We start from the raw sequence: 19,364 nt of genomic DNA, 5'->3' as shown, positions 1-19,364 counted from the left end.
ACAGAGGAGTTTCACCTTTTTTTTGTTGTTTTCTTGTTTTTTTTTCTCATTTTCCTCCATTTTCATCTGATTTTTCTTGTGCAGTAAGATAAATGTGAAATATGTTTAAAAGAATTACACATGTTTAGACTATATTGGATTGCTTGCTGTCTAGGAGAGGGGAATGGAGGGGAGAGAGGGACAAAAATTTGAAACACAAGGTTTTGTAAAGATGAATGCTGAAAACTATCTTTGCATGGATTTGGAAAAAAGCTACTATCAAAATATTTTTCAGTACATTTACCACATAGACAATAACAGAAAGGTGCATGGCAGGTGACAGCAAAGAAGAATCTTGTAACAGGAACAAAAGATATTTTGAAAAATTATATAAAAGAAAAAGATAAAATGTTCATATGGTGAAGCTGAGGGATAACAAGTGGACAGGTAGGGCTCCTTGGATATTTTAGTGGCATCTGAAGGAATGGAAAAAAGTCTCTTGCACAATGGGTTGGTATCCTTTAGTGACTTTTTGGAAAACATGGACATGATGAGTAGACATAGCTAGTTTAAGTTCTGCAGCATTGGAATAACTACTAAATTGATGAGATGAAAGAACCATATGAATCTTTTATGTTGATAGATACATCCTAACAATGAGAAGTGTTCAAAAGTGGAATGGTTCAGATGTGATGAGATCTTCTAACATGAAAGGCTTTCTTCAAGTAGAGAGTAAACAAGCATTCTCTTGAAGTGGAGTTTCCTTTTGTGTATAGTCTGACCTAGATGACTTCTGAGGTCCCTACCAACTCTCAAATTTTGTAATTCTCTTGCCTTTTTTTCACAATTAGAAGATAAATTTCATTTACTACATTTTAAGACAAAGATTTATGAAGGCTATATTCACAAATACTCACCTGAAGATTTTCTGAAATATTCTGATCACTTATTGATAATGGCTCCCTTTCTTGCATTTATCTCTAGACTCTTTTTTTCTGGATCTATAGTTTGCATATTTACTAATTTCATATATAATCTATTTCAGATTCTCTCTCTCTCTCTCTGTCTTTCCTTTTCCCCAGGAGGCAGTAGGGATTGGACATGAAAGTACCTAGAAGAATGCTTGAAGGCCCTTTATTTCATTGTATATCCATTTTTTCCCCTGAAGGATTATACTCAGTTTTGCTAGGTAGGTGATTTTTACTTGTAATACTAATCCTTTTGACTTCCAGAATATCATATTCCAAGCCCTCTAATCCTTTAATGTAGAGGCTGCTAAATTTTGTGTTATCTTAAATGTGGTTCCATGATATTTGAATTATGTCTTTCTGCCTCCTTGCAATATTTTCTACCAGGAGATCTGTAATTTGGCTAATATATTCTTCATTTTGGGATTACTTTCAGGAAGTGATACGTGGATTCTTTCAATTTCTCTGTTACTACCTTCTGGTTCTTGGATATCAGGGCAGTTTTCCTTCATAATTTCTTGAAATATGATTTTGAAATATGACTCTTCTTTTTGATAATTATTTTTGGGTAGTCCAATAATTCTTGAATTATCTCTCCTTGGTCTCTTTTCCAGGTCAGTTGTTTTTCTGATGAGATATTTCACTTTTCTCCCCCAAGTTTTTCATTCTTTTGATTTGATTTTATTGTTTCTTGATAGCTCACAGAATCATTAGTTTCAACTTATCAAATTCTAATTTTAAGGAATTATTTTCTTCAGTGAGCTTCTGTTCCTCTTTTTCTGTTTTTTTAAGGTATTATTTTCTTCATTATTTTTATGTCCTAATTTTGACTTTTTTTCATAATTTTTTAAAATCACTCATTTCTTTCCCCAATTTTTCTTCTCTCTCTCTTGATTTTAAAAATCCTTATTGAGCTGTTCTTGAAATTTTTTTTGGATTTGTGTCCAATTTGCTTTTTTTTTTTTTTTTTTTTAAAGACCTTGTATGGAGCCGTTTTGACTGTTTTCTTCTGAGTTTGTGTCTCGATCTTCTTTGTCACTAAAGTAACTATCATTGGGTTCTTTCTTTCTTTTTTGTTTGCTTACTTTCCTAAACTAGTTCTTACTTTTAACTTTAAGCTAGACTTGGGCTCTGCTCCTGCTATCAGAATTAGAGGGATATATGGGTTTTCCATCATTTCAAGGTAGTAGCATATAAGGAGATATGTGATCACTGCTCTCCTGGCCAGTGTTTTGGTTCATGAGACTCACAAGCCTTCTTCCTTGCTCTTGAACTATGGCCTAAGCCCCTGGTCCTTGTAACTACAAGTACTATTGAAGGATCCTAATGGCCCTAAAAACAATTCAGGCCCCTGCCCCCCTGCAGCCACAAGTACTAGTTATGTTAGTGCTTCTCTTCATCCTGGGACTGTGATCTAGAACTTGGGCTAGATAAGCAAGGCATAAGATAAGTTCAGTACCCACTGCCAGCAAAGATTGCCCATAATCTCCTTTTGTCCAGCTGTCCTAATCCCTTACTGTGTCTCAGTTGAAAGCTCCCAGCTGCAGCAGCTGCAGCCAAATCCAAAACCTACTGCTGGATTCCTTGGGCATGGTCTGTACTGACCAACACCCCAGTGAGAAAGGCCTTTGCTGTCAAGCTTTTTTTTTTTTTTTTTTTTTTTTTTTTTTTTTTTTTTGGCTTGGCTGTTCCAGAATTTGATTTGAGAGGTTATTTTAAAGTTGTTTGGAAGGGAATTTAGGAGATTGCGGGGGAGTTCTTGAATTTGCTCTGCCATATTGGCTTCACCCCCATGAACTTTTAGAAAGAGTAGTTAGTAAGTCCATTAACAGAGTGCCCAGTGAGTAAAAAACAGTAAATTGTCTCAAATTTTAAAGGACATTGAAGACAATCGATGGCTTCAAAGAGATTTTTAAGTCATAGCTTCAGAAGTGGAATAGAACTCACCAAGTCTAACCCAGTCATTTTAAAGCTGAGAAAACTTGAGGTCAGAGACTGTTTATAGTCTGAGGTAATACAGGGAGTGAACAGCAGAACTGTAACTTAAATTTAGCTTTTAAAGTTCGGAGCTTTTTCCCATTCTACCACTAAGATCGAATGGTAGATACAGGAAACAGAAATAAAATATCAGTAAATACAAAGAATATAAGCAGGGAAACACAAGAGGCCAGTAATTTTAAATATGTATATTTATATAATTTATATATTTTTAGGTAATGATACATATATAAATGCTACATTCTTAGAAAGAAACAATAACATAACGATTACTTGAGTGATTAGAGCTAAATAGTTAATTTAGAAAAGTTTTTGGAAAGTTTAGTTCTGAATACTATTTTGATTGTGAGGAAAGGCATGGGTTGACAAAGAGTCAAATTTTTTTGACTGCTGACCAACATGCACCCAAATGTAGGTGAGTTAAAATGTTTTGCTCGCTCTACTCCCCAGGCCTATTCAGGTAGAATGTGAGTCCATAATAGTTTTAGTAAAGAATAATTTTAGGTGAGGAAATGAGGAGAAAAGGGAAGAAGCATACTGAAAAATTGTTTTACTGAATAAAGAAATATAAACTGTGATAGAATGAAGATGCAAGGAACAAGATCCTGCATCAAGTAACAAATTTCATTCAAGAAATAGTCACTCATAGGATTTTAGATGATGGGAATTGTAGAATTAAATGGCTTTGGAGGGAGATGATTCTTGCTACACCATCTATCTGAAACATCTACAGATTGCTGAGTCATCTGCATATTGGTATTCAATGAAACCAATGAATATATAAGAGGTACTCATTAAGTGAAAGGGAAACAAACAGCAGAAAGCCTATCACCAATTCTTGGAGAATATTCACAGCTACCTTTACTTCTTATTCCTTCACTTGTAATCCCTGACTGTCTTTTCCATTCTTCAAACATCTGTGTGTGGCATGTGGGTAGTATGGTTTAAAGTGTGGCAGGTGCTTGTAGTTTCCTTTCTCAAGGTCACAGGTGATATAAAAACCACAGTTTTTAGGTCTCCTTCTACCCAAACCCTCAAGTCCTTTTTCCCATCCAGCTTAGTGTTATTTACAGGTCTTTCTCCCAACCGAATTAATAGGACTTTTTCCCAGGCATAATTAATTTAAAGCATATGTCTATGGTACCCAAGCAGAAAACCTGGAAACTTGGGCAAAAGTTTATTGCTAGCTTGTTCTGGGTCTCATAGCATTCCTATATTTCCTTCCAATTCTCAACTCTGGATCATCTTCACCATACACCTTCTCTGTTCTATATGTGGTATAATGCATGCTGATGGAGGCAGCCACACAACAAATTCATATCACTGCTGCTTAACCAGACCCTCACTGTTACAAAAAAACACCTATTCGACCTTTAATGGACCACCCCACTCTCTGAAAGGGCTGTAGCAATACCTTTTCTTAAGCCCTGAGCATTTCTGCTTTTACTTGATTTTGTCACTAAATTTCATCTACTTTCCTAAACAAACAACAAAAAACCCAAACAAATAACAGATTCCATAAACAGAATGGGCTTTTCTTCCATTCTCTGTACTTTTTTATTCCCTATTTCAGTAGTGCTCTACATTCAAAGCAGTTATACTGATGCCTTTTGTTTTTTGTCTCAGTCATTTCTGGATATGGTAGTCCCAACCTCTTGCCCAGAAGTAAATCCTTCCTTCTAGCAACTACAACAAAAACAGTTAACTAAAACATTGGCTAACTGACAATAACATTCTGTCTCCAGAGTCTCTACTTCAAGAAGAGGGAGACATATTTTGTTATTTTTTTTTTGGAACCAAGTTTCATCATTAATAACTCAGGATTCAGCTTCTTTTCAGTACTGTTATTTTCAACTGTCATTTTGTGTATTGTTCCTATGGCATTGTTTATTTCTTTTTGTATCAGTTCACACATAGATCTCAGATTTCTAAATTTCATTAAATTCATTATTCAAAAATTTGTAAATTGTATTTTGTTCATCTGTTTCCCATTTGATGGACATATTCACCTCTATTTTTGCTCATTTTCTCCTTTACTCTGATCTCTAAGAAAAAGGTGTCCTTTCTTGCCTAGTACCTGTGTGCCTATACCCTTGGTGTCCATCCTCTTTTATCTCCTCCAAGAGTTGTGCAATCATTCTTTCTCTTCTATTTTTACTTTCTCCTTAACTACTTGCTCTTTCTCATCTGTTTATAAAACATGCTTTGGTTTATGCCATCCTTAAAAAACTTTTTAGTTGATTCTTTTCTTTTACCTTTAGGCTTTTTTTCCCCCCCTGAGTGACTTGCCCAGGATCACACATCTAGAAAGTATTAAGTGTCTGAGGTCATATTTGAACTCAGATCCTCCTGACTTCAGGGCTGGTGCCCTATCTAGCTCTTTCACCTTTAGGCTTTTCTTTCTTTCTTTCCTTCATCATATCAAATCCCCTCTCCTCAAATTGTCTTCTACAACAATAAAATGCCTCAATATAACATTAATTACTTGAAGACAGAGATTATCTTTTGGGAGTATGTGGTAGGGTTGAATCTTTGCATCCCCAGCTCCTAAAATAATGCCTTGTATATATTCATTGAATTTGTTGAATGAAATGATAAACTGATTAATAATTTGCTTCTTTCCCATAGAATCCTTTCTGTTTGGTGACAACACAGGTTAATAGATCAATAAAATAAACTGATTAGGATAATATTATTTCTCTTCTTCCTTTTCTAATAAAAATTCCTTTGCCTGACATTTTGGGTACTCCACATAACCCCAGTTTTTCCAGTCTTTGATTCCTTCCATGCATGTTCTAGCTAAACCAGATAACTCTCTGCTTTCATAACTCTGCTTTTTTTGATGGGGTTCTTCCTAGACCTCGAATACCCTCATATACCTTTGCTTCATCCAAGGAAGCCCTTGCTATTTTGCAAAGCTCACTTCAATTGCCATTCTCTCTAAGAAGCTGCTCCTATTCATCTTAGTAAGTAATGACCTTCTTCTTCAAACTTTGCATGGCATTTAAATAAATTACTAACAGATTATTGATTATTATAATTACCTGTGATCATGTATTTTCCCCTAACTCTACCTAAACTCTGAATTTTATTCTACAAAACAATAGGAGTTTGTTAAATGCCTATTGTGCTAGTATTTTAGTTATCTAATGAATTATTCTGAGTTTCATTATTTCCATTCAGATGACACTGTAATCTATAAGTACAGCCCTAATCTTTCTTTTGAATTCTAGATGTATTCTTCATTCTTCAATGTGATTTTTCTAAAGGGCAGGTCTAGCCATTTCATTCCACTACTCAGTAAATTCTTGGCGCTGCCCATTGTCTTCAAGTATAAACTCTTCTGCATCTCCTTTTAAACTTTAAAAGGAAGACCTGAGTTTAAATCTAACCTCAGATACTTCTATAGTCCAGTAAAACTGCTCTTGCTGGACCTAGCTATTCCTCAAATTCAACACTCTCTCAACTCCACGCCATTGCACCAGAGACTAGAAATGTATTTCCTCCTGACCTCCGCTTTGAGAATTCATTGTTTCCTTCAAAACTCTTCTCAAGCATCATCTTCCTCATAAAGCCTTCCCTGATCCTTGGCTGCTAAGTCCTGACCTTATATAAATTTCCCTTCTATATACTTATTTAGGAACACTTCAGGCTAGCCTGTCTGTGCACTCATATCCAACTCTTCCTGATTCTGCACACCATACTACCCATAAGGTTTTCTTGTCAATGATAACTGAAAAGTTGACCATTTCCTTCTCTAGGGGATTAAAGTAAACAGGGGTCAAGTGATTGCTTGCTCAAGCCCACACAGGTAATCAATGTCTAAGGATGGTTTTAAACTCAGGTCTTCTTACTCCAGGCTCAACACTCTATTCATTGAGCATTATAGCTGCTCAATAGAATTATAAACAGCTAATTTATGCATGTTTAGATAACTGCTAAGGGAGTATTTTAATGGTAGTAATTTCAGGTATGGGAGCAGAAGAAGAGCCATTTAGGTACTTGGGTACAAGCATCATTGATCACATGCTTTCTGATGATGACAAAATGGTAGTAGGCCATAGCTGGAAAAGATGTACATTGATATGGAGATCAATGACTTAGAGATAAACTTTTCTCACAACAATTCAAAGAAGCAGCTAATAATTAGGTAAAAAATATTCTTCACTTTATGTATGAGAAAGCTGGTACAACATGATTAAATAAACTGTTCAGAGTTGCATAAATTAAATACAGAACTTGCATCTTGAACTCATCTTCCACCATTAATTGTAGTATTTTTTTCCCCATTTTTGCCATACTGTATTTCAGATAAATATGGTGGTGGGGGGGAAGAAGTAGCTTTTCCTTTCAAGAGCATTGCTTTTTAAAACTTTTTCAAAGTTCTTTTTCAAAGAAATGTCACTGTCCTTTATAGTATAATGCACCTAAATAAGCACGAACTAAATGTGGACAGGAGAGATGATGACAGTGTTTGAGAGAAGCAATGGAGAGAAGATAATGAAGCTGACTATAAAAATAGGTCATTTCTAACCTGAATCTAAATTAAAATTTCCAAATTTCTTTAAGTTAACTCTCATTCAAGCATATCTCAGAATAATAGATTCCACATTTGCATTAGAAATTATGAGAAAGTATGGGAGGACAATGGGAAAATCTCATGATGGTTTCAAGAAAAACATAACACCTAGTTTCAGTTTTTTATGATCTAAAATTTGTCTCACTCTATCTTTAGTCATCAGTCTTTGACCCAATTACCGGCTTATACTAAGAATATATTGAATTAGTGTTTGTTGTTCTAGCTATTTTCATCAAGATTCCCGCTATTAGCTGGGGAAAGGCAGAAAACACAAGGAGAGTCAAATTGCATGATGAAATGTATCCCAGGAATAGAAAGCCTTGTTTTTTTTATCCTGTTATTTAAATAAACACACGGTGGAATACTACAATAAAAACAAAGCATTTATTAACACTTACTATATGCCAAGCACTGCAAATATAAACAGGACATTGTCCCAATCCTCCAGAAGCACACATTCTGATAGGAGAGACAAAACAACGGTGTTTTGTTCTGGGAAGTCACTGGGATAGAGAATGGAGTGATAAAGCTTTACCAGAAGCAATGGTAGTATTGATTTGATTACAATTTCAAGTAAAAAGGTGGTGATTGTGGGGGGAGGGTGTGGCTGAGCAGATTTCAAGAAGATGATCAGAGTGGATGGGCTGGATGGGAGGTAAAACATGATCTGTTCTGTTCTGGTCTGCGAAGGTCTATATATAGTTGTATAATGGTCATTCCTAAAGTTTGCCTTTACCAGACTTCCCCAAGCAGTCAGTTTCCTAGGTAATTCAACTATAGTTTCAATTTAATTTTTGGCTTTTTGGTAGCTGAGACTCACCAGTTGAAGCAGCAAGCTAACCATGGGAGACACAAGAAGTGACATGTACTAGACCAGTCAAACCACTATCACCACTTAAATCACCACCACTCCTCAGATTGTGATGGAGACAGCCTGGGAATAGCGTGGCACCCAAATCACCAGGCCTGCTTCTGGCTTGCTCTCTATAGCTGTTATTGAAGGGAACAATCCCTGGAATGAAAGGGCCCAGCTTCCTTAAGATCAATCATTATCCCATGCCACTGATAGGTAAAGTTTAGAGAATGCTTGGACCTCATAGATCACCAGTCCTACTCCCAGCTTAGCCCAGCATTATTCCAAGAAGCCGTTCTTTCTGGTGAAGATGTAGTTTGGCAATTGTTTCTGCCCCAGTCCCTCAGCCATCACGGAGAAAAGAGTTTTAAGCATCAAAATTCTTTGTCTTATAAAATAGTTCAAATTCAGAAAGAGATATCAGTAAAAATGACATTCAAGAAGATGCATTATCAGCTACATTTGCCTCCAAATTGCAACAACCACAGAAATGTTTGACTTTCCAAATTGCTCATTGATCACATGCTTTCTGATGATGACAAAATGGTAGTAGGCCATAGTTGGAAAAGATGTACATTGATATGGAGATCAATGACTTAGAGATAAACTTTTCTCACAACAATTCAAAGAAGCAGCTAATAATTAGGTAAAAAAATATTCTTCACTTTATGTATGAGAAAGCTGGTACAACATGATTAAATAAACTGTTCAGAGTTGCATAAATTAAATACAGAACTTGCATCTTGAACTCATCTTCCACCATTAATTGTAGTATTTTTTCCCCATTTTTATCATACTGTATTTCGATAAATATGGTGGTGGTGGGGGGAAGAAGTAGCTTTTCCTTTCAAGAGCATTGCTTTCTACTTTGCTGCTGAAACCTGCTATAAATGTTACCTCCCCCATTAGAATGTGAGTTCGCTGACAGGAGGTATTGTCTATGTTTTTCTATCTTTATTCACAAAGCTTTGCACATATGAAGAGTTTAATCAATGTCTTTTTATTCATTCATTGCTATAGGCTACATCAATACCTTCCATAAATGATCCAGTGTTACACTGATTTCTAAAAAATTTTGCATTCATGCCCCATAATTTGTAAAATGAAAAAGATGTTTAATATATTGCAACATAAATTTTATAAACAGGAAAAATTGATATAAGATATAAAACTGAAATCAATATTAAAAATAAGGTGTAAAAATGAATTTAAAAACAGATTTGGTAAATTTAATGTCTTAAGAAATGACTTTACTTATACAGAGAGTCCCCAAAAAACCTGAGTTGCAGTTTTAAACTTTAATAAACTGCTCTAAGACTTTTGGGGAACTACAAGTAGGAGGCCAATGATAGTCTACATAAGGCAATTTAATAAGCAGAATAATCTACTTTTGAAATTACCAGTAGTTGCAGTTATCATTGTAACTATCTTGAATCTATGCTATTCAACATATTTAGCAATGAGTTAGAAAAAGGTTTAAGTGCCTATGTGGGCCTACACAAATAGATATATTAACATGTGTGTGTACATGAACTTGAGAGAGATAGCTAGTATCACAGATGACAGAACTGAGATTCAAAGCAATTTGACAGAATTTGTGTAAGGGAAAAAATAATATTTTAACAGAGATAATTGCAAATTTAGGTTAAAAAGTCAAAACTGCATAAGGACAGGGTGGAAGACAGGTTTTGGGAGCAAAGCACATGGAAAAGATCTTAGGTTTTTAGGTAGGCAAATCCTGCAGATAGTTACCTGGAAAACATGCTAAAATATCTTCAGTTACAAGTGTCTTTTATATATACCACAGAATAAAAAATATTTCATATGAGCCATAGCTGTCTTTGCAGTCTGTAATTGTCTTGCCTTCTTCTCTTTTTGTACAGAGATCCAGGCCTCGAGGGGATATTTAAATAGAAATCATAATAACAATAATTAGAGCATTTATGTGTGTCTTAGGGTTTGCAAAGTGCTTTACATATAAATCTCATTTGATCTTCACAACAATTCAGTGAGATAGGTGCTATTATTCTTACTTTACAGACAAGGTAACTGAGGCAGAAAGAAGTGAAGTCATTAGCCAAAGGCCTCACAGTATTTGAGGCAGAATTTGAGATCAAATGTAATTATTTATCTGAAGCACTTTGCAATCAAATTTAATATAAATTTTGGCAATAGTAGATACCGGTAGATATTGGCCCTGACATGGGTACAGCATGGAATGAGTCACATTAACAATCAAAGAGCAGCCGTACAGGAAGTTACAACCAGTCAGTCTGGCAAAGAGCAGGCGGCGGCAGCAGAACTCTGTATCCAGGATTCTGAGGGTTCTCTTAAGAAAGGAATAGCTTGAGTTTCCTCCCCAATACCAGGACAGCTGGAAGCTTTGCTTCCTCCCTAAGGTCAGAATCCCTCAGTGAATCCACAGATATTCCCAGGTGTTTAATGCAGCCCCCAGGATGCCTTGGGCCAGAGTACAGCCCACCTATTCAGTATACTTAATGGGCAAGAAGAAACTTAAAAGATTCAATTTGCTGATGATGACTTGGGGGGAAAATGAAAAGCAGGTCTCAAGAGAAAAACAAATAACTATGAAAATTATTTTCCCTAGTAAATTTAAATAAAGATTTGAAATTTGTGAAAAAAAATCCCAGAATATGGTATAAGGATTAAATTATACATATTCTTTGACCAAGGAGCAGGTCATATAAAAATCTTAAAACAAAGAAAAATAATTTCAAACCTTTGGATTAAAGAATGCTGGTACAAAAAAAGTATGAAGCATATTGAAAATGTAATCTAAAAGATGTTTTTCTCCCATTTTTTTTAAAAAGAAACAAGCTGAAGGAAAGGCTTGAATTATTTTTTGGAATGTCAAGCTATTGTAAGTCAACTACTTATGGGTCCCAGACCTTTTGATGACTGACCATTTTGCATGTAAATTTGGATTTTAAAAAAGATAAACGTGTTGGGTCTGAGTTACAACTTTCCTGAAAATGAAAACTTAGTTTTATGACTTGAGTAATAAAGCCTTGAAGTTTATCAGTTCCTCCCCACCCTATAAGAGCACACAGGAAGAGGATGGCAATGGGTTTCGTTTTATGATTTTTGTCAAGGTATGTTCAATCCTGCTGGTACATTATAAATTATTTTCTGCAGTATAGCAGGTAAATTACTGAAAATAATGTGCTTTTTTTTTTTTTTTTTTTTTTTAGGATGCAAACAACACATGTGGGCTCCTGGATTTATGTTTAAATGAGTTGCATAAAATTTAAATAAAATTTAAAATTTTGAAAAATTTTTTATTTAGATATATATGAATAAATAAAACCATTAAATGTTTTAATACTATAGTTGTATACTGTGGTAGAATTACAGAAAATATGAAGCAATAGATTCTATTATTAAGTCAAAAATGTTTCAAACTAGGCATAGATAAAATGTAATATTCTGATACAGACAGCCCAATGGGTGGTGTGGTTTAACCACTCTCATTCAAATTAATAGTTTTCTGCATGAGTTTAATTAATAATAGGGAACAATAAAAATGTTAAAAATCTTTTCAGAATGATGAGATAGTCTAATATTTAAACTTCTCTTACTGGAGAGTTACATGGTTGTCAGTTTTGACTGTGAACTTACACTTAAGAAACCAAACAAGATTTCAGTACAGAATAGAATTAATCTGTGAAACTTTTCAGTTGTTTTTCTACAATACGTACAAGGATACTGAATCATCATTTTAAACTTCTAATCAGGGAAGGTCATTTTATTTTAACAGGAGGGAAAAAATAAAACCTGTATAAATGGGGACTCTATCTTACAATTTTGCATTATTTTAATTTTATATAATATTAAATTGGGGGAAGAGGTCTCAGAGGGAAGGCATTATAATTAAGGCTTCTTGCAGAAAGCGAGTCTTTAGCTGAGATCTGAAGAAAGTCAGGGAAATCAGGAAGTGAGTTTGAGGATGAAGGGATTTGCAAGAATGGGGGACATCCAGGGAAAATGTCCAGAGTCTGGAAATGGGGTGTCTTGTATAAAGCCACTGTCACTAGATTGAAGATTATGTGGAGGTGACTATGGTATTAAGAACACTGAAAGGGTAGGAAGGGGTCAGGTTGTGTCAGTGCTGATGCACTTAAATCTGATTATTTTTGTTTTTATTTCTATGGTTAACACAAATCACAAATATGTTTTCAGTGTAGCTTCTAAAATCTTAAGTATTGCCTTATTTAACAGAATTCCATGAAAATGAATACACAGTACTTTTAATATACTGAAATAAAAAAAGACATACAAGTTTTACATTTTATTCTTAGTGTAAAAAACATAAAGACATTCATTTTTTTAAAAATAAGTTTCATTTTGAATTCAGCTGCATTTCCTCTTTGATTTGCAAACAATTTCTTTACTTAAAGTAAATATAGGTGTTCTATACTACTCAACTTAACTATTAACTAAGTTTTACACCTGTCTTCCAGGGTTCAGACAGTGACCTTTTCTCTCATTAATCTGAGACTGATATTAAGATTAAATTGCCATAAAAAAGCAGGTGCGGCTACTCTTAAAGAGATATAACCCTATTTCTAAGGTGAACTACTAAAGAAATGCAGATTGTGAGTATATAGTTCTTCATGTATATTCCCACCACCCCCAATAGCAAAGTGCTTTAAATCACTCCAAATTAGAAGAAATCGTGTCTTTGAAAAAAATCCCTTTTCCGAAGTGCTGGGATCTTCAATGTCCTGAAGTGGGACTGCTTCCATGGGGGCAGTATCATGCCTTTTTAGAGTTGTACTTGGTGGTTGGTGCTTCATTCTAGTCACAAGAATGACAGCAGCTAAAATCACCAGAACAAACAAGTTACCCAGGCATAAGTCTACTGGGAATTTATATCCTTAGCAGAGTTAATCAAAGGCTTCAAAGCTATGTAACCACCATCTCGAGGGACAGACAACCTGACATCTCTAGGGACAGACACCCTGACAAAGTTAAGGAATACAAAAATACAGCATGCGTGCCACAGGAATGTCATCAGTTTGAGATTCCAAAAGGTTATTACATCTACCATCTTGAATTCAGTAGTATTTACCAGTTCTCTAACTAGTGAATATTGATGGGGAAAGAGAATTGATCCAACTAGTGAAGATAACAGCTGATATGAACTTGAGGAAATTTATAACTTTTTAAAAGGAAAATGCATTAAAATTCATTTAGTAAAGTCATTAGAATATGAGTTTCTTGAGAGCAGAGATTTTTTTTTTCCCCCTCTGCTTAGCAGAGTGCCTAGGATACAGTAGGAAGTTAATAAATGTTTGACTAAGTCAATGAACTACTGTGAAATAATCTGCTGTAATTCCTGACCACAGAGGTTAGAGTAGATATTTGTAATATATTCTTAGCTCCTTGGCCAGAGAAATTTTCATAGCAAAACATCCTGGATTTATTCTTATAAATGAGATCTATCTGTTCACCAGATCACAGCCTTAAGGCTTGAAGGGACCAAAGAGGTCACTAGTCCAACTTTCTCATTTTATTGAGGAAGAAGGTAAGCCACAGACCGATAACATGAATTGCTCAATGACATACCAGAAATAAGTGGCAGAGCTGGATTCAAACTTGATCCTCTGGGGATCATGTTGCCTCCTCCTTAACATATACTGGATTGAACCAGAAGCATTTAAACTTGAAGGCAAATGCTGTTTTATGGGGTATCTTCAGCTCCTTACCCCAATAGGTACTAAAGATTTGCTGAGCTAATTCACTGAAATTGCCCTTCAAATGTATAAGGGAGTAGATAAAAGAAACTGAACATATTAAAACTGGCTAGATGAGTATATGCTACTGATTTTATTCTAAAATAGTAATTTTGGGAAATATTTCTTTTTTTTCCAGTCAAATAAGGATAAGACAAGTTCAGCTGCTTTTAAAAAATAGTACTTAATTATTTTAAAAATGAATATACATATATACATATATAAAACAATTTATGAATTATTTTATGAACATCACATATTGATTGAGGACTACTGACTATATTTGTGATTTCATTGGGATGAGAACATTTCCTCCATTTATACAAGCCACCATCATTTTGGCAACTTACAGCCTTAGAGAGTTGCCGCAAGTACTGAGAAGTTAGATGACAATCTTATAGTCAATATGTTATAGAGGTTCTAGAATTCAGGTCTTCTTGGCTCTCAGACAGGCTCTTTATCAGCTATGCTACATCTTTATATACTAATATAGCTATAGATACAGATATTTGTAATTGATCAGTTCTAGATTGATAAATGAGGAAGCTAGGGGGCACAGTAGATAGAGCACCATCCCTGAAGTTACTTCAAATCCAACCTCAGAATTTACCAAATGTATGACTGTGGGCAAGTCACCTCACCCTGTTTGCCTCAATTTCTCATCTGTAAAAATGAGCTGAAAAGAAAATAGTAAACCACTCTGATATCCTGGCCAAGAAAATCTCAAATGGGATCAACACTTTCTATCCAATTTCACACTCTGAGCCAATGATCTTCTTTCCTCCTTCTTAACTGAAGAGTTTTCTGGACTGAATTTCCCCAATTCAACTTTTCTGCATTATTAGAGACCCTCTTGTGTGAGTCTCTCTTTCTTTTGATGATAGGTCTCCTAGACAAAGCTGATCCTTGTATAACTTTGATTCCAACTCTTCATGTCTTCTCCAAGACCTTGCTTCTTCAGTCATTACCCATTTCATTAGCAGGCATTATGGTGCAGGGGAAAGAACACAGGACTTAGTCCTTGAGAACCTGTGCTCAAATTCCTGTTCTGCTTCTTACTGCCTTTGAAAATGCATGCGAATAATTTAGTGTCTCACAAATTCAGAGTCTTTCTCTATAAAGAGGTTGAAACAGATGTCTTTAAGTGATATTTAAGCTCTTCCCCTCTGTTTCTTCCTTTCTCTCTAAATACAAATAAAGCAGGTGAACTATAACCTAAAAAAATTGGCTATTCCCCTAACCCTTCTTGGAACAACTTTATTTTAGTGGAGGAAACAATAAGTAGATATAAAATACCTACAGGATAAATAAAAATTAATTCATTCACAGATCCATCTCTAATGCATTCAACATAATTAAATACATGGGTGCTTGGGAAAGAGGGTACTAGTAGTTGGAGGATCAGGAAAAGTTTCCATGCAGAAGATGGTGTCTGAGCTTCATTTCAAAGGAAGAGGATGACTCTATGAGTTAGAGATGAAAGAGATAGTACTCCTGAAATAGGGGGCAGTTGGTCCGTGACCAAGGAGGTAGGAAATCAAGGGTAAGTTTGGCTATATCAGACAAAGCAGGAGGAGAAGCAATGTCTATCAGAGTTGGAAAGTAAATTGGTGGTAGGTTGCAAAGCTCTTTTTTTATAAGATAAACAGAACAACTCATATTTTATCCTAGAAGTTAATATTTTTATGAGATATGGCTTCCCAATCTATAATGTTAGCTGTTGTACAGCACTTGGATATCTCCATCTAAATTCCTTATTGATTCTTTAAAATCAACATGTCCCAAACTAATTTTCTTCTCTTTAAACTACCCCTAGGTCTAATTTTTATTTCTGCTAATGACACCATTATCCTCCAAATCATTTAGATTCTACACCTTGGAGTCACCATGGTCATTCCTATCTTCAGTATGGTACTGTGGAAAGAATCCTGATAATGATACCATAGCACCTGGATTCAAACTCCTGTCCCTGGCTCCTAGCATTTGTACGAACTTTTGCTTAGTAAATACTTTCTTCAAGGCACAAATTCTTACCTCTTCCATGAAGCCTTCCTTTATCCTCTCTCCCTAATCTTTCTCTTCTCTTGTCATCTTTTTGGAAATTTATGTATGTGTCATACAGTCAGTTTTATTGTGAATACCTGTATATTCCCTTCCCCTCAATTAGATTTTAAGACCTGATCATATTTTATATCATCTTTTTCTCTTCAGTACATTTGTAGAAGTACAGAAAAGAAAGATCACACTGGCTTCATCCCAGGAGATGGGTGACTCTAAGATGGCACCTGAAGTGGGTGAAATTACATATCCTGAGTAGGTAAAAGGAATCTTAGGAGTGGACAGAGTATGATATACATGTTATTGTGTAAAAAATAAATTGACTCTGCTAGAGCAGATTGTTTATATTTGGAAGTTATGTGATATAATGTTGGAAAGGAAAACTTGCGCCACATGTCCATGCATGCATGAGTATGTGTGTATATGTGTCCAGATTAATGACAAATTAATTGAATGCATTTGTATTTATCACTGGACTAGATACTTAAGGAATTCAGGACAATAAGCAACATTTATACTCTAAAACCATCATAAATTGAAAAAGATGATTTGGCAAATGTTACTAAAATACAAAAATTAAGCACAAGATATCTTGTAATAATAACAACAAAATGCTCTAGGCATTTCTGTGGCTATCCCTCATACCTGGAATAATCTTTATCCTTTAATTGCCTACCGACCTTACTAACTTACAAATAATTTTTTTTTTTTTACCACAAGCCTTCCCCAATTCCAATTATTGCCTTTCCTCTCTTATTTCCTATTTATCAATACATAATTTCCTTTACAAATATTTGTTTACATGTTGTCTTCTCCATTAGACTGTAAGCTCCCTTAGGGCAAGAAATATTTTTTTGCTTCTTTTTTGCATCCCAGCACTTAATAAAATGCCTGACATATAACAGGTGTTTAATAAATATTCATTGATTGATTTATATATCACTTTTGAATCTGTAAATCAATTTTACATACATCATCTCATTTGAATTTCCCAGCATTGATGTGGCATAGTGTACATATTATTAGCCCCATTTTACACATGAGCTAACTGAGGCTTGGAGAGGTTAAATTACTTGCCCAAGGTCATACAACTACTAAATCCCAACAGAAAGAATTCAGAACCAAGTTTTCCTGACTTAAAGACAAGCACTTTATGCACTCCATTATTCTTTATTCACTACCTAATTAGAGTAGAAATAATATAAGTATAAGAAATGGGGGCTAAATAAATTAACATAATAAAAACATTACCAAAGTAGACAATACTGAAATTAAGTATTATATTTTTCTCTTTCTTAATAGAGTATATCTGAGATCAGGAAACTATTATAAATGCTACTGCTGTTACTTCCCAGAGTTTCAGATAAATATGACCTTTATTTGATTATAGCCCTTAAGTATTTAATAAGCATGGGGATCCTAATCTGCCTAGAGGGAGGGAAAAATATCCTGCTAAATTCAACTTTACTAAATCCTATAACACAAAAGAGGGAAAAAAACCCAGAAATACAAACACAGCTGCCATTAAAAAAAAAAGTCTATAGGGATTAAAAAAAATCAAATGTATATTAAACAATAGAACTACTGAGAATATTATTCGAATATACTTCCAAATATTTTGACCTACATTGACTTAAATTCCAACATTCCATTTTATCATTTAACAAATAAAATTATATAATATTAAGGTTAATATCTTAGCATTAATATTTTAATTATTTAAAAATGATGAATTCCTTCTTTTTCATGAGAAACTTTTAGTTGTCTGCAAATTCTCCAACAGTCTTATGTCACTCTTTATTTTATTCTCACAGCCCCAAAGCAAAAACACATTAGCCTCAATCCAAATATGACCCAGCTGTACCAGCTGATTGGTGATTCTTTGTATACAGCTTTCCTACTCCTCTCTTTGTCTTTGTACCAGTTTAAATACTGTCTGCTTTCTCAAGTTTACCTCTTAGCTTTCCTGGTTTATTTTAAGACAGATCAAACCTCACTCTTGGCAGGAGGCCTTTTCTATCCTGTTATTCCACAAATCCTTCCCCAACAATGTCTTTCCACAGGAGATTCTCTTCTATCCATTCAGTATATATTTTATCTATACTTAGTAGTTTATACATTGCCTCTCTCATTTAGAAAAAAAGTTCCTTGTGGGCAGGAACTGTTTTTGTGTTTCTTTGTATGCCCAGTTACATAGCCTGGCACAGAATATAGGCTTTATAAGCATCTATTGAATTAATGATAGCTAAATAGAATTGAATAATTACATGTGCAAATATTAATGATCCAAAATCTCAGGAAAAGTTGAACTGAGAGTCAATTTCTTTATTGTATTCCATACTCACATATTTAAAAATAAAATTAATGAAAACTGGTAATATGTGGAGGCCATTGAAGAGACATTACTTATAATAAACATATAAAAAGAATGGAAAATCAAGTTTAAAATTAGCCAATCAGTAGATCTACTATTGGAAATAAATAAAACAATAAATATATTTTAAATATAATTAGTTTGCAAGAGAATTTTTATTTCCCCTGCACAAAATGTTTTAAATATCCAAAATGCAATCATATTTTAGCATATTAATTAAGGCAAGTAACTGGAAAAATGGTGATAAGATATTATTCAGGTGCTTACTATTGGCAAATGGGAAAATATATAGTTCAGGTGGAAAATTTACTTTTTAAAAAGTGATTAAAACCTTTTGGCTTAAAGAAGGGAAAAGGCACTTTTTTTTTTTTTTACAATGAAAGGATATAGAAAATGTCATTTATAGTTTCATACCAATTTTTGAAATGCTGATATAGAATAGCTTACCATTTTCAGTGTGCTTGATGGTATTTGTGTAGGTTTTCCTACTGGGCTGAAAGCTCCTGTAAAAAAAACAAGGTTGTGAATTTTCACTTATTATTCTTAACCACTAATAGCTATTTTATTTTGAAAACATTATGTTAGGCAGACATATCTCACAAAGCTCTCCTGAAAAAGAACTCATGCAATAGCAGCTTTGAAATCTGTGGTCATGGATTCTTTAGTCAGGAACAGTCAGAGGGTTTATCTAACTAAAGATCTGACACCAGGTTATAGCTAATCCAATACTTCCATTCAAATGGTTTGGAGCTATAGTTTAAACACTGTCCACATGCTGTCTTGTGCTTAAAACTGACAC

General features: G+C 34.4%; 1 protein-coding gene across 1 annotated transcript in view; it reads right to left on the bottom strand.

Annotated features, from left to right (window-relative positions):
• The window catches only part of AHI1 (Abelson helper integration site 1), a 227,732-nt gene that overhangs the window by 37,201 nt on the left and 171,167 nt on the right, over positions 1-19,364 (bottom strand). The window contains 1 exon segment of the mRNA XM_074309767.1: positions 19,013-19,068. Within this exon segment, the coding sequence (XP_074165868.1) occupies positions 19,013-19,068 (56 nt within the window).

Source organism: Sminthopsis crassicaudata, chromosome 4 (genome assembly GCF_048593235.1).
Source record: "Sminthopsis crassicaudata isolate SCR6 chromosome 4, ASM4859323v1, whole genome shotgun sequence".
NCBI classification, from domain to species: domain Eukaryota; kingdom Metazoa; phylum Chordata; class Mammalia; order Dasyuromorphia; family Dasyuridae; genus Sminthopsis; species Sminthopsis crassicaudata.
The sequence above is the reverse complement of the archived record's forward strand: the minus strand, read 5'-3'. Positions and strand labels throughout refer to the sequence as shown.